This window comes from Tachypleus tridentatus, chromosome 4 (assembly GCF_004210375.1).
Source record: "Tachypleus tridentatus isolate NWPU-2018 chromosome 4, ASM421037v1, whole genome shotgun sequence".
Classification (NCBI taxonomy): domain Eukaryota; kingdom Metazoa; phylum Arthropoda; class Merostomata; order Xiphosura; family Limulidae; genus Tachypleus; species Tachypleus tridentatus.
In genome coordinates this window covers 62,320,224-62,346,936 of record NC_134828.1, presented here as the reverse complement: position 1 = coordinate 62,346,936, position 26,713 = coordinate 62,320,224, and the positions used below count along the sequence as shown (strand labels likewise).

Here is a 26,713-nt window from a genome sequence, read left to right as displayed (position 1 = left end):
TATAATAAAGGATTTTTTTATATTTATAGACTGAAAAAAATTACAAAACCACAAAAAATTCTTATTTAAGATGTCAGTTTGCCCTGAGTAAAAAATATTTTTATTTTACATGTCACTGTAAAACTATTGAAGTAATGTTTGTACTTTTTTATATTTTTATAAATGATATATAAAATATATACAATTCAGGATACAAAGAAAACTTCTCTTGGGAGTACTACATTTGTTAGTCTATTGAAATGGACTGAAAAGCATTTTAAATTATATAAAATTTACTGCTTATTTGAATATATTTCTAAGCCAAAACTGTGTGCAACTAGAAATATTTGTTTAAAAAAAAACATTCAGTGAGGAACAGACATTTTTATTGAAAGTAACATCCAACAAATATACAACGTTTTGGAACATTTCTACAAATGCCGTACAAAACCCTACAAGCCCTTGTTTCCATTCACAACAAACTTTGTGCCCAGAATTGAATAGAAATTCTAAAAGGTATAAAACTTGCAACATTTCCATTAAAGTGCATTGGCACCACGAAGCATCAGTGACATCATTACACTCAGCTGTCACTGACAATAGTCAGAATTGTTCTATACCACAACAACTCAAGATTTCAGAAACAAAACATGAATCTGAGGAATTTTAACTGAAACACTTAAAACAGAGAAATGTGAGGATTAATACACAAGTCACACACTAATATATATTATTTATAATCATACGGAAGATATTATGTACAAACACTGAGAATACCTTTTGTACTACCAGTCGAAAATCTTGAGATCAACAGTTAGTCTTAGGATGTACACAGTTTGAACCAGCAGGTATTTTTACATTAAAGCTCTTTGTTGAATTTTTTTTTTCAACTGACCAGTTAACATTAATATTTTTGCTCTTCTACTAATGCAAAACTTTTTAAATGTTTTTATGAATATATGCTTAGAAACAGGATACTAGAACGTAACATTATAATACTGTACAAATATAAAAAACAGTAATAGTAGTATTAATTATACATATCGCTAGCAAAGCTTGCACCTATCTGTCATCTCCTTGGCTTAACCAAGAAATAATAGAAATAAGTAATAGAAATGGTATCAAATGCAAACTGGATGCTTACAAAATTTTGGTATTTAGAATGTAAAACTGTTTAACTTCCATTAACAGTGAATGATACAAGTATGCATTCTATGAATTCTCACAAAAGCAGTAAGGACACTTAATAAACTTCCAGACCTGATATTTGCAGCTTTTTAGATCTTTAAAAATAAACCTTGCTCTATGTTCTAACAAAAAAAAACAAGTACTGTTTTTGATATGGCAAACGCTGTGTTGATGCATCACTCAAAAAAAAAATGTTACTGATTTCAATATATATAGAATTCTGCGAGTAAGAAAAAACACTCTTTGCCAACGCTTGTCAAGTTGAACTGTAAGATTTGTTTAAGTAGCAATAATACAAATAGTATATGAGAGTAAAACATCTGAAATCCATACATGTACACTTCATAGCTACATGAAGTATATATTCTTTCATTTGTCCCTGTCCAGGGTTACTGATGAAGGGTGGAATTCCCTGAAACCTGTAGAGATCAATGACAAATGGTAGACCGAGTTTCATAATTACTTTTAATATAAATGGTGTTATAAATGATTTTTTTTTAAACAACACACATAACCGAGTAGAGCTAAAAATTATTTCTATACAATCGCAAATGAGCATCATAGTTTTATAGAATAAATCGATACGAACACAATGTGATCACAAATCACAGCATTACTTAAGCAACTACAAATATTGGTATACCAGGAACTAACTAATATTTTAATGCCATCAACAAAAGTAAAACAAAATTTAAGTTGACCTTTACTTAGCTACCACAATCAAATGAAAAGGCACAACAGCAAATTTAAGCAAGTAACTCTTGCAAAGACAGAGTAAAAATTGAGTAATTAAACAAGAGCATGTTATGAAGCATGAGTGAAGTGGCTTTTATCCCACAAAATACTAGCAGAAAGATACAAGAAAAGACCAACGATGCCATGTGTGAAGTATGAATAAAAGTAGCATGTACAACTCTGCAAATTAAAGTACAACAGAGTAAAATGTACAGTCTGATGCAAAAATACTACCTCCAAGTGTAACAAATACAGACTAATAGATAAACAACTTGGAATGACTTATAGCTAAGAATCAAATAAACCTGATTTTTCAACATACTAGGTGAGGTTTCATTAATTCTTGTATTTAAGCACTAAACATGTTTAGCATTATTTGTACAGCATCTTGATTATCGTGTCTATTTAAAAATGGTTTGAACATAGATAACAAAGACAAACATAAAACAGGTAATTAAGCTGTTGAATTATTTGAATAAAAACAAAAGATTCAGTTTTACAGTACTCATGCTGCATTATAATAAAACAAATTTAATATTACTCTCAATTTTAAGTCAAAAACTCCCTAATAAAGTTAAATATATTAAACATCAACTGGTATTTGAAAGAAGAATATTAAACTTCTCCTAGTAACATTAATCATAGATCTCACAATTACGGCAACTCGTATACTAAACAAATGCTCTTAAGTTTCATACGAGGTATACAAAATTAAGTTCATTTCATAACTGATAAAAATGTAATTTGTGGTAACCTACAAGGGAAAAAACATGTTATTAGTAGCCTCCAATATTTTAGGTTAACAGTGATAGTCACAGTACTGTAGACTAAAGCATATCAGTGATACCTACCATCCTACATTAGTCAAAATTAATCAGACAAAATGTCAGCATAGTGATGAGATAAGAATAAGAAACACAACTTTACCAGCTACATAGATGAGTATTCACATCACTGAAGTTGAGACAAAATTCCTTGCTTTACTGGCCTCAAATTAATAACCAGGATCACTTATCTCAAAAGGTAAAATATAATGGATGTACTGAAAATTTTAAACTAATAAAATTAAACTTTAGGTAGATCACTACCAGAAGATGTTCACAGTATTTAAATATATGAAATAAACATACATTTACTACAACATGTTAAACTAAATTCTTATATTGTTTACACTGTCACAAACTAGTAACCATAAAACTAGCAAATGAATGTACACAAGCCAAAACTGAATGCAGTTTTAACACTTAATTTCTTATTTGTTAAAGTTCATGATTTAAACTTGTTGCATTTTCAATACAAAAAAATTACCACTAAATAGGCATGTAATTTAGCCTGAATATTTGAGAAAAAAGAATAAAAACCTGGAATACCTTCACAGTGCCAATAATGTAAATACACCCCCCACACTGCAAGTTTTTTTTTTTTTTTAACAGGCCTGTATTTTGTTATTACAAACTACTTACAAATCTTGCTACTTTGTCTTTTTTAAGGTGTTGGAATTCTGTTAATTACACTGAAAACTCTTATCAAAGTATATTCTAATACTCGATTTTGTTAATTTTTTTTAGAATTTTACCACAGAAATAAATTATACTCAGTAAACAGAATATCAACTTAAAATAATTTACATGAAGATTCTTTTTAAAAAGCAATTTTGAAATAAACTGATACCAAAAAAAACATTTCACTTTCCTCCATTTGTTGAAGTATAATAATAATAAAATTATCTTCAAAAATATAATCACATACACAACTTCAAACTTGACTTCTGTAATGGAAGAAAGATGAAGAGATTCCAAATTAGTTACTCTCCTTCAAATAATACGGATATTAAATTAAATTTATAAAAAATGACATTACAAAAATACAAAAGGATGTCAATTTTTTTTTCATATAATTTAACAAAGTTTAGTCTCCAAAATTTTAATTTAGAGTTCCATTTCAGTATCTGAAATTCTACATAAAATTCCAGTTTTTATCTTTTACATATAATAAATTCAGTTTTGGAGAAATTTGTGACTGGTTTACAGCCTAGTTATGACATTTCATACATCAAATCACTACAGATATTACCTAATCAAGAATCACAAGAACTTACAAAACAAAAAATCACATGTAACTTGCCTTCAATAAAAACAAAAGGAATAGGGCTACAAATTAATGAAAACTAATAATACTTGAATACACAAGTTGTCTTTTTGGTTAAAAGTCAAGTAAAAAGTATGGTACCACAAATAACCATGTCACACTATCATTCCAATGAAGAACATTATTTTGTTCCAAGCCAATAGATACAGCAATATCTGTCAAAAAAAGGCATAACAAACACAGTTGTCCATGAATTAGCAACAATAAGTGATGTATCAACAACTAATATTACAGTCTTCTGTACACAAATATAATGATGGTGAAGTTGAAAAGTTAGCATGAACACTGTTGAAAGTATGACTGGGAAATAATTTATTGAGGTTACATATCACTCATTAAGGCTTTACTAGCTTCAAGACTGTTTGATTCTCTTCCTAGGCAGGCCTATTGGTGGGATCTGTTGAGTAGCTAGAGCCCGAAAGGCTTCAGCAATGAGATGAGGTTGTCGATGAATCATTGTCTTGAACCCAGCTGTCTCTAATACATCTGTAGCATGCCTAAAATATCAGAACAATCAGACAAATTTACAATGTGTAATAAAATATTTCAGGTAACTTTGAAATTACACAAATATTCATAAAACTAACAAAAGTTTGGACAACATACATTAAACTTCACATACAACTATATGAAATATACAGTTGATTAGTGTTTTAAGTACAAATCAGAATAATCTATATCCTCATTATCCATATTAAGGTTAGTAACCTACACTAGTGAGCTGCTGTTGTTTGTTATTAACTACAAAGCTGCACAAAGTGCTTTCTCTGCTCTGCCCACCACAGGTATTGAAACCCAGTTTCTAACAATACATGTCCACAGATATACCACTGTGTCACTGGTGGGGCAACACAAAAAAAAATTAAAGACACTTAATACAAAAAAAATCTAAACTTCTCTAAAGAATCTTAAAACAGAAAAATAGCATCTTTACCACTGTCACACTTAAAGGATACTTATTCAAAACCACAAGTAATAAACTGATCAGTTATCTATTAAAGGCAACAAAATCAATAATCAGAACTATCTAAAAAGATTCTAAATTAATTTACTTACGTATTGATAAAATCAATAGCATGAGCTTTCAACTGCTCTGCACTATGCATATCAGCCAATGTTAGAACATCAGCAGCTGTTTCCACAGAGAGATTTGAACATAAAGCTTCTTCACACATTACTTTAAGTCGATCTAGAGCATACTGAAAAGTAATTGTTTCACTTAAACTGTTCTCAATGCTTAAAAGTGGAGGTTTTTTCAATAAGAACATAACCAGATAAAACTTGATAATTGTGTAGAAGTCAAAAATGACCAGAGAAAACACAAAATTACAGCATTTCTGATCTGGAATATTTATACAAAAGTTAAAACAACCTTTATATTACTGCTGAAATCATAACTAAAGCTTTAAAATAAATTCTAAACTAATACACAAGTGTAATACTTGGCACAAGAAATTATACAAATTATTATTAGATACACACAACTATTTTTGTTTAAGTAGAGCATGAGTGTCAAATTTAGTTATTTTTAGAAGTAGTAGTTTATCTTGGGTTTATCTAAAGAAATCTTATATTTTGTAGTTGAATTCTCTTAAATTGCTGACTGTTGTGTTATTATTCCATGTTACTAGAACCTTTGAAGTTTTTCTTGAATATTACATCATATATTGTATGGAAAGTTATAGACCTCAGTTGGGCCATTTATAAACAAGCATATAAAATGTTGTTTGAGTAAGAGACAAAAATTTAATGATTGTGAATATCAGTAAGTGATTCTAAGATTAGCCATAAATATCATATAGTGGTAATTTTAAAGAGAATTATCACATTGTATTGTAACAGCAGAGTAGAAAATAATTTGTCTTGTGAATTGTGTTCTGAAGTAATTGGACACACTCATCTAGATGAAAAGAGAATCATTTAAAAGGTCTGAATACAACTGTGGTAACTGACAGGGTAACATAGGTGAACTTATCATTGTTTGTAGTGTAATAACAGAGCAGAGAAGAATCATCTGTCTTATCAATTGTGTTCTAAAGTAACTGAGTCAGACTGTGTGGATTTTGACAAAACAAGACTATTATGTAAAGCTCTGGATACCACTGTAATGATTAACTGTATAATACTTATTTCTGTATGCATCTGTATTATGCATTATTGTAACACAAGTGGACTCTGTGCTGTTTCTTTTTGTTGAAATTTACTACCATACTGCTCATACAGATGTAAAAAACCTGATGATTATTTCTAGGGACTTGTGAAAAGCAGCAATGTATGTTGCAAAATACTTTATGTAGTTGAATAAATATTTCATTTATGTCTAAAAAATTAAGCATTTATTATCACTGACATACAAAACATTCACAAGTTCATTTAGACAAGATACAAAAATTTTTAAATGCAATAATGAAATTTTCGATATGAAAATATTAAATTGTTTTTATATTTATAAATAACTTCATTTTATAAACATTAAAAAGACTAATAAGAAAAGAAAATAATTTAAGAGCATGATAAAGTAACAATTTCAAAATTAGTAAAAATCAGTTTTTATACATACCTTATCAGCTGCAGCTAACAAATCATCTGCCATTTTTTCTAAATTTGGAGCTTTCCCAGTATAAATAAAACGTAGCATTTCTCTTAAAACTTCATGATCCATGTCAGTGATTTCCACCCGGTTCTAAAAAAAAAAAAAAAGTCTTACAAATTCTAATCAAATGAAATTGTTTTAAAATTTTGTTTATTAAAATGTGTACATTTTTGCTAAAAGTTGTAGGCATTTAAATCTCAGTTGTTTCTTTAACTGAAAAAAACAAACGAGTAGTCAGATATATTAACTTGTTGTCATAAAAGCCTTAAAATACACCACTTTAAATTATCCAACTTGCTAAGTTACCTATTTCTTTTAATAAATATTAATCATCTAAATAAGTAAACAAAATACACTAAACTTGACAGTCTAAACCAGTTTTTATCACTATGAAGCCTACACTTTATTATATTAACCAGTTTTTATATTGTGAGAATGGCTAATCTAGAATGTTAGTGTTCATTCTGAGAGTAAGATTTGGTGGAAAAAATCCATTTTAATACAGTTATCTACAAAAGAATCAACTGTCCAAAACTGAAATCTGATAATGACTGGTCATAAAATGTTTATACTTAAATGATAAAAGAGCTTTATTGTTGACCTCTGTTAGTTTTATATACAGCTGCATTTTGTATCTAAATTAACTAGGGGGTGACTTACAAATTATAAATTCAGTTTTCATTAGTCCTATTGACAAAGTTTCTAACACAATATATATTTAAGAGAATATTTGATAAATCTGAGCTAAATCCAGCTTGCAACAAGCGCAAATATTAAACACAATAACATAAAAAATAATGAAAAGAATTAATCAGTGTTTGGTAAAATCTTATACAAACAACAGCCATTTCTTAAAGTAGATCAAATGCCACCAAAACTAAATCTATAGAAGTTTTGGATAAAACCTACCTAACAATTTTTGTTCTGATGGAATCAGTGGAAATGTTAACTAATCAAATCTACTAACCTGCTTTTTCTCTTCCATTTCATGCTCAAACATGGCAGCAAACACAGGTGATCGTGCTAATAACAAACAATTAAACTTGAATGTTTTTATCTGCTCTTATATATATTTTATAAATATTAGGGATGCTTAAAAAGTAAGTAAAGTTCTTTACTGAACTTTCAAATTTAATACTTTAAGGTTAGGCATTTACACCAGGATGACCAAATCAGAAACAAATTTCACTGGAAACAAAATTACATTTTACCAAACAACTTGTACACTGTAAATTAACAATTTCACAACAGGCTTGGTGCAACATACGAGTTTATACACACATTAAATAATTTTACATAACTTTTGATACAATATATTCATCTTCACAAAATTTGGTAGACTTTTAGTAAAAATTACAAGTTTTTCTGTACATAAAAATCAATTTTTTAACAAAATATTTTTATACGAGATTTTCTTTTTCAAATATTGAGTCTGTTTCAATTCTAGCCCAAATGCAAAGTGATTTAATGTTATTATAAAAAATAACTCTTGATATGTAATGTCTAAAACATCTTAAATACATTTGTTTGAAAATATAGTGAGCATTTATAGTATCTATTTAACTAAATTCTTTACATACACACACACACACCTAAACTAAGATAACCACAATTAAGTACATGTAAAATTTAACCAGTATTATAAAAAAAATAGTCTAAAACTTCACTTTAAATAAACCTTTGTGTCTTTTGAAGTAATTACTCCATGAATGTGCCCAATAAAATGTAATACATGTATTAAATTTTTCAACCATTCATTCCATACATATTATATGGGTCAGTTCCTTAAAGACACTAACTGCAGGGTACAAAACAAAGTATCTACATGTTATCATGTTCTTCATCTAATGATCAAACTTTAAATAATGATAAGTGGTATCAGGTATTTGACAAAACATAGATGAAAGCATGTCTAAGAGAGACTAGAAGATATTCAAACCAAGTAATACAATATTAGAACTATGTTCACTAAGACCCATCTTCTCACACTACATATCAGGATACTTAGGCAGTGAAGTGTAGCTTTGATAAACAACTTAAAATTTTCTTGTAACAAAGATATTGAAAAATTCTTAAGTACAACATGACACTTCTTAAAACAATAACATTATTAATGGCAAATTCAAATGCATAAACACAAGAAAATTTATCCTGAAATCAATAATCAGATGTAACATACCAGCCAAAATTGCCTTGTGTGCATAGAACTCTCGACCACTGACACTAAGAATGACATCACTGAATTTCTGACTATCAAACAGTAGACCCAAATCATCTGGAAGTCGACAGTCAGGAACCTTGAATTGTATAGCACTGTTCTGACCCGAAATATTCACAGAGTCAGCTACAACACTTACCTAAATATCAAACAATCTTATGAAGTTCATGTTTACACAGATTTATGATAAACAGTAATGCAACAGCCAACATTCCTAATCTTTCACCTCTTATGTACACATTTCTAACAACATAAGAACTAAAATACTTTAAAATTTTATATTGCCCATTTTTGCATGTTAATTCAGGTAAAAGGACCAAAAAATACACATTCATTCAGACTTAATTTAGATGGAAATACTCTATAAAGTGTCAAGTTCTTATAAATTAATTGCTAGTTAGGATACCCTGTAGTATAACAGTTATCTAGCACTTACACAGATGTATCAAAACACCTTTAGCAAATTTAAAACTACCACCATTACCAGAAATTTCTATAATAGTAAACAAGTAACACCTAAAAACACTAAGTGCACAAGCTAAAATTAAGAACTGTATATTCCACACAGAGTAATTTTCAACATTGCTAGGACCTATGAAAATTGCTAATAATCTTATGTCCTATCTTAAATACATGAGTAGTGTATCACATTCATGAAGCATTTACATAATAGCTTTTAAGGTGTCTTTCGACTATATTCTGTTAAAATAATGCTACACCCATGCTAATAACTTATCCTGCTATCTACATCTTCACTTATAAATGAGTATTTGAGAATTTTTAATTGTAGAGAAAAACAAACATTATCTAAAATTTGGTAATTGATAGGATATTTAAGTAGATATCCTTTTTGGATTTAATAATTTAAAACAAAAGGTTTTTTTTAATACAAAAATGCCATATGAAATGCTTGTAACACAAGGTTTACCATCACATTATTGAACATATATCACAATATAGGTGACAGGTACTGACTGATGTATATTGACACCTGCACCTAATTTCCTTAGAAATTTAAATACAAGACATTATACCATACCAATTTGTTGATATATCAAGTTTCTGGAAAACAGATCTCACTTTTTATAATAAAATAGAAACAAATAGCATATTCTGAACATAAAAATTCTAATAAAACACATATATAATACTGTTTGTATCTCCTCTTATTTACAAACTTTAAACTTTACAAGAAAACTCTTACTGACCTCACAGTATAAAGTAAGTTTGTCATCTGGTAAGAGTCCATTAGCTTCATCCAACAAGAAATCTCTTCGAATAAACTTTTTAAAACCCCAATCCTTTCCTTGGACAAATCTGTATGCACGTTGACTTTCTACAGTAAGTAAATACATAAATTTAACACAAGTTTAAACCAACACAGTTCATTCTACAAATACAGGGTGTTCAGAAAGTCACTGTGCAGTTTTGTCTGTTAATAAATACATAAGTGCACAGTGTCTTTCCAAACACCCTGTACATATGTAATTATTCAATATTCACACACCATTTGTATGACAAGCAGATAACATTTATGTCTCAGTTAAACTTTAAAAATGAAGTCAGTCTTTACAACCTTAACTCTTTCAATATGGTTCAGGTCTATTTGACTGACCACGTAACCTCTTTTTACTCATTTAAATAGTCTTTATAAATTTAATACTTTAAATATAGTTCATATACCTTCACAAAATTTGGCAGTCTTTCAATTAATATTACAAGTCTTTCACATACAAATGATCATATTTTTTTAGTGAAGTATTTTTAATAAAATAAAGATTGGTTCATAAATATATTGAGTATTTGTTTAGAATAGTCTGTGTGCAAAGTAATTGTCATGTTAAAATTTAAAATACTTTTCCTCATTTCCAAAATCAAGTTTCCTTTGTGTAACTCTTCAAACCTCTTAAATGGACTTTAAATATTTCTTTTTCTGAGTAAAACTTTAGTTTATTATTTTCTCTATCCTATCTCAAACCAAAATTGGTCAATCCAACTGAACTTGTAACCACCTAAAAACACTAAATTACCCTTTTCCTTTCTTCAAGTGACTAATTCGTATTATAAAACTACATTTGTTTATCATAAATAGCACTATATTCATAAGAGTACACATCTATTTATAATTAAACTTTATTGTTCTATTGCCCTTTAAACCGTGTCTAACTACTATCCACACCATTATAGATTGTAAATTACTTTGGCAACATACAGCTCACATTTCCCACGAAATACTCAAGTTGCTTGCACGTCTGTCTCCTGAAACATTGTTTTTATACCTAATCTTAATTAACCTAAGAGAACCCATATTTTTAGTTACTTTTATAACTACACATAAAGGATAAACATCAAAAATAAGTGAAACAATTTATTTTAACTGCTGTCAACTGTCAAAAGAGTTTGTTAACCCTAAATATATACTAATGAAGTAATGCAATTAATTTTTATTTAATTAAAACATACACAATATAGATTAATAATATGCAAATAGTAGACAACTTCTCTTATATCTCAATTTTTCTGGCTTTCTAACTAGGAGACAAGAGTCATTACAAATTTATCCAAGCCAGTTGTTAATTTTCTCACAGAAAAGGTATTGGTACTCTGAGTGAAACCCACATTTATCCATTCAGAATATGGGTTATACATCATTTGATAGATGAAATCCTTGACTTTCTGTTGGTTATAGGTAATATGTAATTAAAAATGAGAATTATTAACAAATCTTGAAAGAAAAGATACGACAGGAGGGGTTTGATTTTCTATTAAATAGCTCTGTAACCAAACAAAATTAAAGAATATAAAAAATATGATTTTGGAACAATGATGATTTTATTGTAATTTACACTGGATTTTGAACTTTTCCTAGAGACAACATGTTGCACTTGCCACACAATAAGAAATCCAATTCTTTTAAATATTGCCTTGTAGAATTAAGAACTTAAAACTTGTATACTTTTATAACAAGAATTATTAGTTAAGATTTTATACTATTCTAATTGGTATAACAAATGAAAAGTAGTTTAATATAACCTTGAATTTAAAAATGCATGCAATAAAAAATACCTGTGCAGATAGGGTTAACAGATCAAAAGCAAACATTTAAATCAGACAATGTTTCTCTATGTATTATCATACTTTACTAACTGTAAAACACCCTGCTGGACTTTCAAAATGTAGTTTTGATTAATTTACTGAATCCTCATAAGCATTTTCTGAATAAGCCTGATAAAAAGGAAAATTTGAAAATAAATAATTTGTGTATCTATATTCAATATTTCATGAAAGTTTGTTTATTGTAATTTAAGTAAATTATCTAAAATCAAAAGATAGTAATGAAGATTATAATTTTTAAACAAGCAAATTTAGCCAGAAAAAAAAAAGATTTGGAACCACCTGAAACAATCAAAATTTTTAAACCAAATCTCTAGGGTTCTAATTTACCACCTATCTACACTGACATATCTGAATCAATTTATGAGACTAAACATTTAAATTTTAAACCAATTTATGAACTCTTGAAAACAAGTTTTCATTAGATGCAAATGAATGCTGGGCAGTGAACAAACATTACAGCTGAAACAAGAGAAACTGATTTTTTTCACATTGTAAGTAAGTTGCAATTTGACTATTATATTTATACACAGCTTTTGCTCATACACCTTTGTATTTGATGCTATAGAGAGGTCCATGAACAAAAATAAACAGGTCTGCTATGCTATGCTTCTACAAATTAGACCATTTACAATATCAACAAATGAAAAACAAATCATTTACATAAATATTGCACATAAGAAAAAAGAAACCTGTATTTTAACTTTAGTTATAAAAACCATACAGAACTGAAAATACAAAAAGTTTGGAGTGCTACATACTTATGGTTTTCAGTGAGTGAACGATGCTTTGAAACTAATACACCTTCATCGTATCTACCAATATATCTTAATTAATGTTTACCTTTTTCCTTCATTATACATCCTGCATTTAGTAATAAGTAGTTTCATCTCCCTAAAGTGTTGTATATTACTAAAACTTTAGTACAATGAAGATGTATCTACAAATATATCTTGATTAATGTTTACCTTTTTTTCTTCATTATACATCCTGTATTTAAGGTTTGAGGTACTACATCAGTTACACAGCTAAAATTGTTTTCATAATACTTTATGCAAACAGAAAAAAATATACAAGACTAAAATTTAATAAAGTTAAAATATCTTCAAGTAACTACTGTACACATAGAATAAGTTTTGTAACAAACATCTAAGTATTTTGTTGTACAGAAATGAGTCTTCTCATTCAAAGTCAGTTGACACCCACATACAATTTTGATATAAACAAAGGGGACAAAAGTATGTATCGAAATAACATTTATATTTTCATAAAATAAAAAAATGCTGTACAAAAATGTAATACTAAATTTGGTTGTCAAAGAAAACAACCTTAATGCAGCAAACAAAATACAAAAACAAAGCAAAAATTGAAATTAAACAGTTTTCCTTTGCCTGTTGGCTCTCTATGTATGTGTATTTTCTTATAGCAAAGCCACATTAAGCTATCTGCAGAGTCCACTGAGGGGAATTGAGCACCAGATTTTAACATTGTAAATCCACAGACTTCCTGCTGTACCAGCAGGGGACTTTATGTATGTATTAGAAAAGTGTAATGCACAAAAAAACAGATACGTGAATACAGCACACATAGTATGTTACATTTTACTGCACTACAAAAAAATAAAATAAAATAATGAATAAAATTGCTTAAAAACTTATGCAATTTTCTACAGATTGCTTGTATGCTTTAGAACAGAGGCAAATTCATTTATCTCCTGTGTCCACCCCAAAGTATAAAAACCCCAGATTTTAGTGTTGTGAGTCCACAAACTTACCACTATCCTCCACCAGGGAAAGTTCCAGATTATACAATTTCCTTAATATATATTTTGACAAATTCTCTGCTTTAGAAATTCAGATTTTTGTGAATTGTTTCAGGCATTAGCAAATACAACTTCTTACTTGTTGTTTTTATTGCTTTAAATCACTAATTTGTTTTATATCATCTTGCATTCTTGAAAGTCTTTTTCATAAAGGTTATTATATAAAAACTGTTGTATATAATTTGACTACAAAAACACTGCATGAAACTTCAGTGTTTGCATCACTGACAAATATATGGACAGTAAACACAACTCTTTTTCCATTTCAAAATTATGATCAAGTATTTTTTTAAATATTAATTGGAAGAGTTCATTTAACCCTTTTGTCAAATACAAGTCCATCTAGGAAAGAATACTTGTACACTAATATAAAAGTTAGCTCTGCAATTTCTTAACATCTTCATAAAACCTGTCAAGATTTTGTTAAAGATGAGTATTTTGTACATAAAAATGAGAATTCAATTAACTATTTTTATTAAAATGTCATTTCACTATTGTAGTAATTTGCACTCAGACACTGAATAGTTCGTGTGCAAAGTGACTGTCGTTATCAGTATAAAAATACTTTATAACCTTTGTTTCTGAATTATGTTTGCATAACCTCTAGCTTATCCCAAATTAATATGAAAAACTCTTTTGTAAAAGTAAATGTTTTAGTTTTCATTTTCTCTTCCATCTCGCTCATTGCAAATATTACACAATGTAAAGAAATGTTTAAAATTTATAAACAAAAATACAGACCTTTTAATTTTTCTATTTTTTCAGAGAATAATCTTAAAAGATTTTATTTTGATTATAATTGTTGTTTGAAGTCTTTAAATTTTCACATAATAAAGCATATCCATTTCAAATATGTGACAGTTTGGATAACACCATAGTACAAGAGGACAGAAAATTGCTATCACTCATGTTAATAACAGAACATCTAGCTGGTTGTTTTTTAGTTGCAAGTCACACAACAATGCATTTTGATTTATGTAAAAAACAACTACAAGTGATATTGCAGATAAAGTACCAAACAATTACTACCAGCACTTGCATGTACCTAATAATAAAATTGTGTGCCAATCTTAAAATAACCATTGAAAAATTATAGTGTAAAATAAGCTATTATTTGTTATAGACATGTGCATCAAATGTACACATTGCTAGTAAATCACAAGTCGAAGTTCAGAAAGTGGACATGGCACCAAATGGGGGTTAACAAAACATTTCTTGTATCCCTTAACCAGGAAACGTGGAACATACTTTTAGATAACACACTAAATGTAGCTTCTGTCTTGAGAATCTAGAGAGAAAATCTAAAAACTTATTTGTGAATACTCACAAGAACAAAACTGAGTTTTAAGTACTTTTTAAAGGGTTCTTTGAGAAAAAAAATTAAAATTTAGATAAAATAAAATTCCAAATTATAACAACATTGCAATATTACTTTCACTGATATGGAAAGTAAAGTTCTTTAATTAAGTTTTGAATGTAACCCAGTGATTTAAACAAAAACTAGTTTAAAGGACATAAAAAAAGTTTAAAACTTAATTGTATTAATCTTTTTTGCAAGGGATATCCCCTTTATTTTTCAGGTGGTCAAACCAATAAAGCCTAAATCTGAATACAGCATAACAAACTGCAGTCTTGTCAGTGATAGACAACTTGACAAAATGGAAAATGATCTGTCTGATCTTGTTCTATTAGCAAACATTTCACAAACCTTAATAAAAAGAAAAGATGAGCAACAATAGAGGACTAACAGAGCAGAAGTTGTCCACAAACATTTTTACTTCTGGGAACATAACACAAAATTAACCTTTTATTATTTTGTTCTGTCTTCTACAGAGTTCCCTAATGAAATGGAAGCCATATTGGCTTATACAATGGAAAAGAACAAAAAAATATTTCATTAAATGTTCAGATTACTATCCTACAAGTACTAATGATGTTGTAAAATGGTGATTGCTTAACATCAATAAAACCACACTTGGAAAAACCATACAAGATACAAGGTTAAATTAGTGTTATTTTGTTCAAAACTATTAGGCAGAGAAAAAAATTAAAGAAATTCACAAACACTAGTGTTTTCATTAAGAGTGCACAGAAAACAACTAAAATTTTTACTGAATAATTTTCAACTCGTGCACTTAAAAAAAAAAAAAAGAAATAAAGTAAAACGTCTCTATAATTTGTTTTAACTAGTTGGAGTACCCATTCTTTGGATGGAGGTTGTGTAAATTCATAATTAATGAAAGGTTATCTTATGTCATAAAGGTGCTGCATTACATAACTGTAAGAAAACAAAACAAAAATCTTCCATAAAAAAACAGCAAAATGCACAAAACTTAAACTTTATATGTATCTTCCCTTGGACTCAATGAGCATCCATACCAAATTTGGTGAAAATACATTTACAGAAATAAATGGTAAGAAAATATAACACCCATGAAAAACTGCAAAACAAAATGCTAAACTGAAAAACAGTAGCTATCCCCACACAGACCTGATGAACCTCCATACCAGTTTTGGTGAAAATCCATTCAAACTCTGTGAAGTTACATGGTTATATAATAGACAGTACTATTATATTTATATAAGAAAACAATGTTACATTATTAGTACTCTTGATTTGTGTTTTAGGCCTACCTCAATGACCCACACCTCCATCTAATGAACATTTACATTACAACATTAATAACATTCTAATGAAGAAAAATAAAGTTCACCATGACAGAAAACAGAAGCAAAACGGGTAAATCATGACCCCTACATGCACATCACATAATGAAAATTTTTCCAATATCATATAAGCAAGAGTTTCATTATTATATGATGGTGCAACTTTGCCTTTGGAAAATAAATATAAATCTCACCAAACTTAAAACTTTTTACCAAAAGATGAAAAACTTGTTTAAATGATTTTTCTTTTCAACTGTAATTTATTTTATAATAGGACAAGTTAAACATTATTCTAAATGATGTTGTTGCAACACAAAAATATTCAAACCTTACAGTCATACATGTAATGCTATTTCACAGTACTTCAGTACCTCCTACAAATGAGATATACTTTAACATGTAACAGAATAAAGTTAGTAAACCTTACCCATTGCTTTGGTTTCTTCTCGTTTGGCATTCAGAATTGAGAACTTAAATTTTGCTCGAACTTCACTTTTGTTACAGGAGACTAGTAGAAGATATAATGATAAATAATCTTTACTTTCTTCATCAAGTCCTTTAGGGTTAACCCTCAAACACCTACAAATAAGATAAAATTTGATTGGCCAGGGAAATGCAAGTTAAAACCTATGTATCAAAATGTCTTGCTAAAAATGACACAATGATACTACAAAGTTAACATGGCTTTTGAATAGTTTTCAGTTGCTTTTGTTTGTGTTTTGTTTTTTTATGTCAAGCCAAAAGTGTTTGATGTATTAAATATTTTTAATTCCTTACGCACATGAAATCAACATAAAATGTGCATTTGATTAAAATGTCAAAAGTTGCATAGCACTACCTATCACACAAAGTAAATATACAATATCATCCAAATCTAGGAACTTGACCAACTCTGATATGCACTATCTAGAATATTAAATATTCTTATTAAATTTAGCTGACTGATTTGCTTTTATAACAACTGATCATGAAATTGTCATTTTACTTTTCAAAGGTATATAAAAGTTTGATGAAAGATTTTTTTAAATTATTGTTATTGAATAACCAATTTTAATTTCAAAATATTCCTTGATTAATTTTCATATTCTAATTAAGAAAAAAAGGTTAAACTGCTACATTCATACTAAAATTTATCTGATTTACTGTTATTAACTTCTTATATTTATAAGCTTAGTACATAGGAATTATAGTGTGGTTAGAACTTAGTATCTCTCTGCAGAACTACGATGTAGCTAAAATCACACATATTAAGAAGCTAGAAAATTTAATTTCAACCAAATTATTTAATTCTAACCATACTAGTAAATAAAATCTTAACTCTTACATAGTTTGTAATAAAAAAAACAACAAAACAACCAAAATCTACAGTGACACTAACTTTACTGAAATTGTCAATTTCAGTAAAACTTGCTAGGTAAAAATTTTCTGAATATTCTCACCTTTTCAATATGGTCTATAAACCAGATATTGTAAATACTTTATTCAACCATCAATCTATCTAAACAAACAAACAAAACATGCAAGTTTTGTATAAACTCAGCCACTGTAATATCATTAGTTGGATTAATCTGTTCAAGCAGACTACGGCTTACCATCTGAGTTTATCATTTGCACCAGCTGAAAATGTTGAACTTTTCAGAACTTCACCCATTTCTTCTCGACAAAAGCTAAAGTTGTTAATTGTCCACATGTAAGAAAACTTGATTACCTTCATCTGATTAAAAAAAACATCCTATAAATGACTATAAAGAAATAACAGCATAATATCATGCAACTACCATCACAGTATTAAAACATTAATGCACTGAAAATGTGCAAAGCATGATTTTTATATTAGTGATACCAATGATGGAAAAATATCTTGGGGTATTAGCCCCTGTTAATGAAAATTGTTTCTACGTATTTATTAGCTATTCCTACAAAAACCTTAACAGCAACTGTTTTGCTGTTAATCCAATTAATTTGTAGATAGTCTTAAATAAGTCAGAGGATCCAGGAGTTTTGAAACTTGTGTTCTTTGAAAAGTAGCAATACACTTAAACCTGTAACAAATGGATTTCAGGTTGGTACACCAATGAAGTGAAACCCATTATTTGGCCACCATCATAGTCAGTCAAATCTTTCTTTCAGAATTTCCTTGAAAAAATAATGAAATAAGTAAATAGTTAAATGTGATTATCAAAAGTAATAATTATACAGGGCCTTTTAGGTCTAACCAATATTTTTCCAACATAGCCTAACATTAGTAAATAGGTTTGATATGATGAGATTCCAAATGTCAATATGCTGAATTATTACTTCACAATGAAAAATAAAGTATTATAACTACACATAGAAATCACATTAAAATATTAGTCATACCTTGTATTTTGTGTTCTGATAGTTATTTTGGTAAATCCTGCCGACTTTAGCATTGTAAATCCTCAGACTTACTGCTGTGACACCAAGGAATGCATTTACTGGTTTAAACAAGATTATTCCAAAAACATTAGTTCTTAAGAAGTTGGTAAAAATTATGAATTTCAGGGACATTGAGTATCTCGTGTTAAATTTCCCAACAGTTTTACACTAAAACTTTGTTCTTGACCTGACAAACCAAAATCATGTCCACTTATGAAAATAAACATAAACACAAGGCATTTGTTTGAAGTTCTAAATTTGCTCTCAAGATGATAAATTGATTAAAGACCATAACTGTTCAGTTGGGTACTTTAAACATATGTTATGTGACTGAAAGAAAACATACAAGACTCTTAATGTTATGCTGTTGTTTCTTTGACAGCTGTAACAATCACGAATGAACAGATATTAAAAGAAAGTATTTAATCAAGATGAAATGAATAGTATGAGTGATGAAGTTAGAAGTATTTCATAACCTTCAACTTTCAAGTTATAAATAAAAGCCTACATCAAGTCAGTACTGATGATACATGAATAACATTAACTGGTTAGAAGAGAAAAAGGTTGAAGTATTTATTCATACTACTTTTGCAAAATGCATAAAAAATGAAAGAATCCTTTTCCATCTCCACAGTAACAAATGGCTAGAATTATATTTTCAAATCAATGAAAAGTCAATCCTGTGGTAAGTTTTTTTTTTTTTTATATTCATTCACAACCACAACATTGAAAATTGTTAAAGTTAATTGTTAATTGTTGAATCAATTTGGAAAGATTATCAATGAGGTAGGACTTTGTGTTCTACCTTGTTATTAAAGATAAACAATATGCTGGGAAAATATGAATGAATTACTGAATATTCACACCTTCAATACTGTTGGTATACAGCTTATAATGTATAGCTATTTATGGATATGAAAAAGTTAAAAATACTCTCATTATACCCTTTAACAACAAGAAGAAACCTATTGAATTATTTCAAAACAAACAACTTCCAACAGCCATTTCTTAATGTTAATTACATTAGAATTCTGTATTATCAGCAAACACGTGGTCCAAAACCATTCAAAACTAAGTAGGCTTTACATTCAGCTGCTGTTGAAGTTGCTTATGGTAACTAGAGAAAAACATAACACAAAACTCTTAACATGAGTACAATAAGATAAAAAGATGGAAGCTACATTATCTGAAGTCAAGGTAAAACTTAGCTATTCAACAAAATAAACATTTAAGTAGAAACTATCTCACTAAAGCCAATAAAAACATCAAGAACAAACAAGTAAACAAACAAGTTCATAAACTGAAAATTTTAATTTTAGATTATTTCTTAAATGACAACCTATTACATAATGTAGTTCAATACTTCTTAAAGCTGTTTTTTTCCCTCAAAACAATCTAAGACATACATAACTCCTTTTGCTGAATCTAATTCCAACACAATCTTTATTAAAGTACTGATTCAAAATCAGTAAATCCATAACATAAAACTGAGTAAAAATGTTCACCAAAATACATGAAGTGATGCTTTGCAAAACAAAATTATCATTAACTAATTTCACTAGAAACTCAGATCAGTTAACCTAAACACTGCACAACTACATATGTCTTAATATTTACTGCTTTCTTCACTCTGAATGTGTAAAAGTTCATTGAACTTCTACTGTTACTATAAATCTCATTGAGTACAATATTCAGCTTTGAATGCAAGTGCTCTACCTACACAGCATGAATGACCTGAAACCAATTAAAGAGCCTATTTTCATCTCACAAAAACAGAACTTGTATCTGCCTGAGGGCAAACAGTTTTAGGTCTCAATAAAATACAAGTTAACAAATTGCATCATACTAGTTTTATTAGTTTTATATTCAAAATATCAATAAATAAACATATCAGCATTCATGGTATCCAAAGAATTTTTTGGGCAGGAGAAGAGGGATGGAGAGTTAATGCCAACAGATAATGAACCTACCTTCAAACTTTTGTTATTAAAATCAAATTACAATGAAACAAGTTATTAGCAGGCTTGTTGGCAGAAACATCCAAATATCAATGTTGATAAAAGACTTAGCACACAGGATCATACACAGAAGGTGCAATGAATTTAAAAAACAACAAAGCTTGACCACAAGAGTACAAGTTTTGGGACTTTTGGTTTTTAATTCAGATGTCAGCATGGCAAAACCTAGACCATGACTAAACATGCATGTTTCAGTACAGTGAATTTCTTACATGATATAACCTCAGACTCAAAAGATATATATAATGCATGTACCACAATACATTTTATATTCAAGTAGCTGTGTATAGTAAATACGAGCTTATTATTTATGAATTGTTCTGATCCAATATAATTTTATCATATCAGTTTGATATATTTTTTAAAAAGTGTGCTTGTATCTTTTTTACTTTCATGCTAAAGAAACAAACAGATAATTATTAATATACTTTTACAAATATGTTTAAAATACTTTCCTTCATTAGATGCTATTGACTGTTTTGAATATTTTTGGAATTTTATCTTTCAGTTTTTTTAGTTAAAATTAATCAATCACTTTACAGTTCCATAAGAATGATTTACATAATTTTCTAAATGTTGATCTATATGAGATGAAAGTATAAACCATAATATAAGATGTTAGCATGAAATTATTATTAGTGAAGCCTTGCAAAAATAAATAGTCTGAAATATAAATTACAACAACTGAAATCTTCAAGAAAAAGGCAAGCTTTGGTCAAGTACATTTAATTTTTTGATTGACCTATAACTAAACAAACAGCCCTATTGCTACATTGAAATAATGTATATTCTCACAATTATTTAGATTGTAGCCTCAAATTGTACATACTGATGTTGTGTCAAGCCCTCGTTTTTTTTTCTAGATTTGTGGAGGACACAGGACTGTAAGACAAACTAGGTCATTTAGTAGCTGTGTTTACTAACTATCCTCTAAACCTATTTAGACATTGTCCTCCTGCCCTTAAATTCCATTAGAAAATTATAGGAAGTCTCTTATGCTAGAGTAAAACTTAAAAATCTAGTTACAGTCAGTCTTGGTAAGTTAGACATTTACTGTTCTTTGATTCTTCAATTCCACGTTTTCTGTTCTGTCACAAACTGTAAAATTTTCCACAAATTGGTTGACATTTTCTTAAACAGTATTCAGAAACTAAATCAAAGTACATATAGTTACCAAAATAAAACTAAAGACCATATGTAACAAATGTATAAATAACTGACATATTGGATGCTGCAATTTATTATTATGTACTTTATTTTTTTAGTTCAGTTTTACATTACAAATTAAATACTGTAATCAATATAACCAGATTACACATATACCTTGACTTTAATACATAAATATTCTGTCAAGTCAAGAATATGCCTTGATTTTATTCTGCCACCTCAAGTGACAGTGCTTTCAAATTTTATTCATGAGAATTATAAACATAACCTTATCACACACAGCTCTTTCTACATAATGCCAGTACTTAGTGACTCATAATTACAAAGAGAACAAGAAAAATTGTCACACAAAAACTATGGATGTAAACATTCCTAAATATCCATAGGGTGATTAAAATGGTTGTTAGATACTTACAACTTATGCAAAATGCATAATAAAATGAACACAAATCTTTTAAACTACCATTTTAAAGCTTCTATCAAGAGTAAAAATTTAATAACTAGCAATTTTCACATATTTCTGTTAATAGCAGGAGGTTTTGTGCAAACACTAAATTATTTATTACTGCTATTACTAAATAATAAAATCACATTTTCAGCAATATTTCTCGAAACCTTTACCACTAACTAACTGCTACAGTATTACATAACTAAATCATTAAAGCAAGCCCTAATAGTAAAATATTTAACTCCATAACTTCTTTCATAGTACTATTATAAAACTGTTCAGAGGAAAAACAAAAACTTAACTTCTTTAAAAATACATAATTAACAAAGTAATGTTTTAAAGCTTTTGAGTACATTAACAAAAATAATTTTACAAAAAACTTTTCACCTGTGTGTAACACCAACTTTCTGCCACTGGAGTAGCAACATCATTATTTGGAGGTGGAGAAGGAACATGTGATACGGCCATCAGATTAAATCTTCTAAATCACTTGTGCTATGCATTAATTTGCTTTAAGGTCCACAACAATTTAGTTTATGCTGCCTGCAAGATATCGCAAGAAAAAAGTGTTCTGTAAATGAAACAGCTTAAAAGTACAGCATAATTTTACATAACTGTGAAAACTTCAAATATTTCATAAGTTTACTTTTGAAATTTTTGGACAATTTTGAGATTTCATGACAAAATTATCATAACTAAAAAAAAAAAAGAAAAAAAAGTGGTGTAATGGATAGACATAGAAGTTTAGTTTTTTCTTTGCCTTATTAATCTTGACAGTGAAATCGTCAAGATTTTTATGCTCTTTGTTCCAGAGAAGAATTTAATTATTAATTCATAAATAATTTATTAAACAAACAATACTGAAACTAATCATTGGAATGAACACTTTTTGGAGAAAAATGTCTGTGAAATTTTCATCTCAATCCCAACTGACCAAACATTCCTTCCACTACACTCATGCTATTGCAAAGAACTTTCATTACTACATAATATTCTAAAGGCTATTGATTAATAAAAACATGCAGTGTAAGAAAGTTGCAAAGGAGAAAAAAGCAATTAACCAAACATTTATTTTCAAAATGTTAAACTTTTGAGTGATATAAAAAGGGTTATGGTTTTAATATGTACATCCTATTACAATTGTACACAAGGAATATGTTAATCATTTATAAACAAAGTTACTTACTCTGAAACTGTTCAATATGTACTTGCTTCTTCTCACCCAAAGCTCTTTCAATCTTGATCTGACCTCTAAACATTGCTAAGAAAAACATTTTGCTACAGAGCACCAGTTTTGTGCCATTTTATTACATGTGCTGATAAATGTGGTTATTCTCCACCAATCATACTGTGCCATCTACATTGGTACAGTTAGCTCCTTCTACTAATGTATAACAATCCTCATATTCTCCACTGGCATTCTGATGTGTAAATTCATATTTTAACTCTCCATGCAACTACAAAATTTTCATTATTCTTGCTCACAAATTTATATCACTTTCAACTTGTGCTTTTGCCTTGATGGTCTACACTTGGCATAATCCAATATATCCCAAGGTGGTTCTCCTTAAGTCCTAGCCATGAATTATATTTCATTTTCTTTTCTCTAGCTAATTTACTGGCACTATACTATGACTAACTATGTTTGGTACTACATCTTGTTTCTTATGATAGTTTATTACGATAACCATAATGATTGCACTCATAACAGTAGTTTATATATTTCATAATCCTACATATCCAAGGCATTTCCTCTGAATGCTTTTGCCCAGGAAGACTGCATTTGCTAATCCTTATATCTTACACAAGGTGTTTTCACTGGATGTTCTGCCTGCAATGACCTCACTTAGCATAATTTGATGCAACCCATGGTACTTTCCTTGGCACATACACGAGTCTTTCCACACTATTCAACACTACACTGATTCACTTCCTAGTAATCCAGCACTTCCTACACTGATTCAATGCTGCATGTCTTATTAATGACTTCAATGGTGCCTGCAATTCTGTTCTGCCCCAATTGTGTTACTATATTGATTTCTGGAAAAAGAGCATATTTGTTCCAGAACTAACACTGTACTCCCACTGGTGTGCTTTCTTTCTGCACATAAAATAACTTAAATCTCAAATTATGGTTTGGACCAAAAAATATGAGAGGATTTTACTAGGCCCGATAGAACTAGGGATTCAAAAACCTTCCAATATTTGAAATACCTAAAAGCAGAGGATAAGGATCTCTTATACACGAGCAACAAAGATGAAGCAAGACCAAACTGATAAAACATCCATTGATAACCTCATAATGTAGTATTCATTTCATCAGAAGAATCTGGCTGAGTCGACAGAAGTGATCCCCAATTACGTTCATACTTCTGGAATACACCATGCTAAAAGGTTGATACGATGGGAATAAACCCACCCAGTAGAGAAGACCCAATGCACAGAAACAAAAGGTATCAAGATTTTGTGACTTCTTAATAAGAAATCTGAGATCCCACCATGGAACTGTCAGAACATATTAGAATAATTCTTCCTTTCAAGAGACACAGACCCTGAACCAACCACTGTATGGTGTATTGCAGTTAGTTCAAGAAAAGTGATATGAAAGGTAGACTCATCTTCTGTTCATATACCCTAGAACTCCTGACCTTGTAGATAAGCTCCTCATCCCTGAAGAGATGTGTCTGTGAACAAGGTGGTGGAATGGGCAACTTAACAGTAATGTTCCAATCCATCCATCATTTACAACCAATGATGTTGCTCCAAAGTAACAAAACAGGGCAATCCAAAAGATCAGAGTGTGTGATCTACTGAAAGGGCCTCATATGTGCTTGTCCCAAAAGAATGAGATGCTTGAGGGTGTCCACATTCCAAAAAAAAAAAGATAAAAAGTAACATCTGTGCAGTAGAACGGGAAGACAGAAGTAAAAGCCTAACAACTCTTTCCATGGCATGAAGCCTGATAGGGGTTGGTTGATCACAAGCAAGTACTGAAAAACACACCAAGATGAATGAGATATTGCATTTGTGACAAAACAGATTTCTCCTATCTGGTAGGGAAGCCTGCTTTTGTTGCTTCTGAAAGCAGAATCTGAGGGTGTTCTGCTAATCGATGGAATAGAGACAGTAAACAAACACTAACAAAAAATCTCTTCCCAATTAATTCCAACAAAGAAGCCAGTAAACCAAGGAAAGAAATGAAGAAAGCAATTTGACTAATGTACACTAGCAAAATCCCAAACTGCTGATGGAAGATACCGTAGAAAACAGAATAAATGGATGGCAAAAATTCCAGCTGCCAAATGTTTCAATATGCCTATCTTGCTAAGAGGACTAAGTAAGTGGAAGATGCTTGGTAATCGTGTGTGCTTAAAACAATATTTTATAGGCTAAAAAAAAAAAAAAAAGTCAAAGTTTATCAATTAAAAAAATATGAGATTTTAGCTACAATAAATACATTTTTATGTGGACTGTGTGTTCTTTGTTGTTGCTCTATTTTAACTAACATTTTTAAAGCATAAAATGTTCCTAACCACTATAATAAGCTGCTTGGTGGTTACTATTCAATAAGTACTCTAATTTAGAGAACATTAACATAATCTCTTTTTTTATTTTTTCATTTACATTTAGCCTTTTGTTTTAAGATTAGAGTATTGTATTATTTTCTTTAAACCTACACTGTAGCATCTAGATCTAGTTTCCACAAGAAAATTCACTGCACAGTTAGCTATTTTATGATTTAGAAATTCATACTTATTCTTTTATAATCACATTTCAAAAATAAGGTATAAAAATTGTGTTAGTTGTGATTGTTGCACAAACAGGTTTGAAAGCTTAATGATGTTAACAATTTGACACAAAGTTAGGTTCATTTTAATTTTATTAGTACTATATTTCAGTGATGTCGAGAAACCCACTTGTTGATAAATTTATATGCAAAAACGGCTCGTTTGGGTTGAGAAAATATTTTTTCTATGTAAAATATTTTCTCAACCCAAACGAGCCGTTTTTGCATATAAAGTACTATATTTCATTTTCCCTTTTATTACATCGACAGTACATTATCCTTAATAAAAAGTATTTTCATTCTCTAAAGTTCATTTTAACTATTATCTATACCTCTCTCATCGAGGTTTAACCCTAATCAGTAATGTTTGTGGTTATCAGTTAAGAATTATTGATACCAACAGCATTATTACACAACGAAAAGAAACAG

General features: G+C 29.2%; 1 protein-coding gene across 12 annotated transcripts in view; it reads right to left on the bottom strand.

Annotated features, from left to right (window-relative positions):
* Positions 1-348: 348 nt before the first annotated feature.
* The window catches only part of LOC143249264 (protein roadkill-like), a 61,657-nt gene continuing 35,292 nt past the window's right edge, over positions 349-26,713 (bottom strand). For 11 of the 12 annotated variants that reach the window (XM_076498789.1, XM_076498793.1, XM_076498799.1 and 8 more), the window contains 9 exons: positions 22,885-23,040; positions 18,057-18,178; positions 16,892-17,043; positions 10,070-10,197; positions 8,823-9,000; positions 7,611-7,666; positions 6,611-6,733; positions 5,107-5,249; positions 349-4,547 (listed from right to left, as the gene is read on the bottom strand). In XM_076498789.1, coding sequence (XP_076354904.1) covers positions 4,403-4,547; positions 5,107-5,249; positions 6,611-6,733; positions 7,611-7,666; positions 8,823-9,000; positions 10,070-10,197; positions 16,892-17,043; positions 18,057-18,178; positions 22,885-22,965 — 1,128 coding nt within the window. In that variant the 5' untranslated portion in view covers positions 22,966-23,040 and the 3' untranslated portion in view covers positions 349-4,402. Of the gene's footprint in view, positions 4,548-5,106; positions 5,250-6,610; positions 6,734-7,610; positions 7,667-8,822; positions 9,001-10,069; positions 10,198-16,891; positions 17,044-18,056; positions 18,179-22,884; positions 23,041-23,683; positions 26,405-26,713 lie in introns of those variants that run through there. The other variant, XM_076498795.1, reaches the window with a different exon arrangement.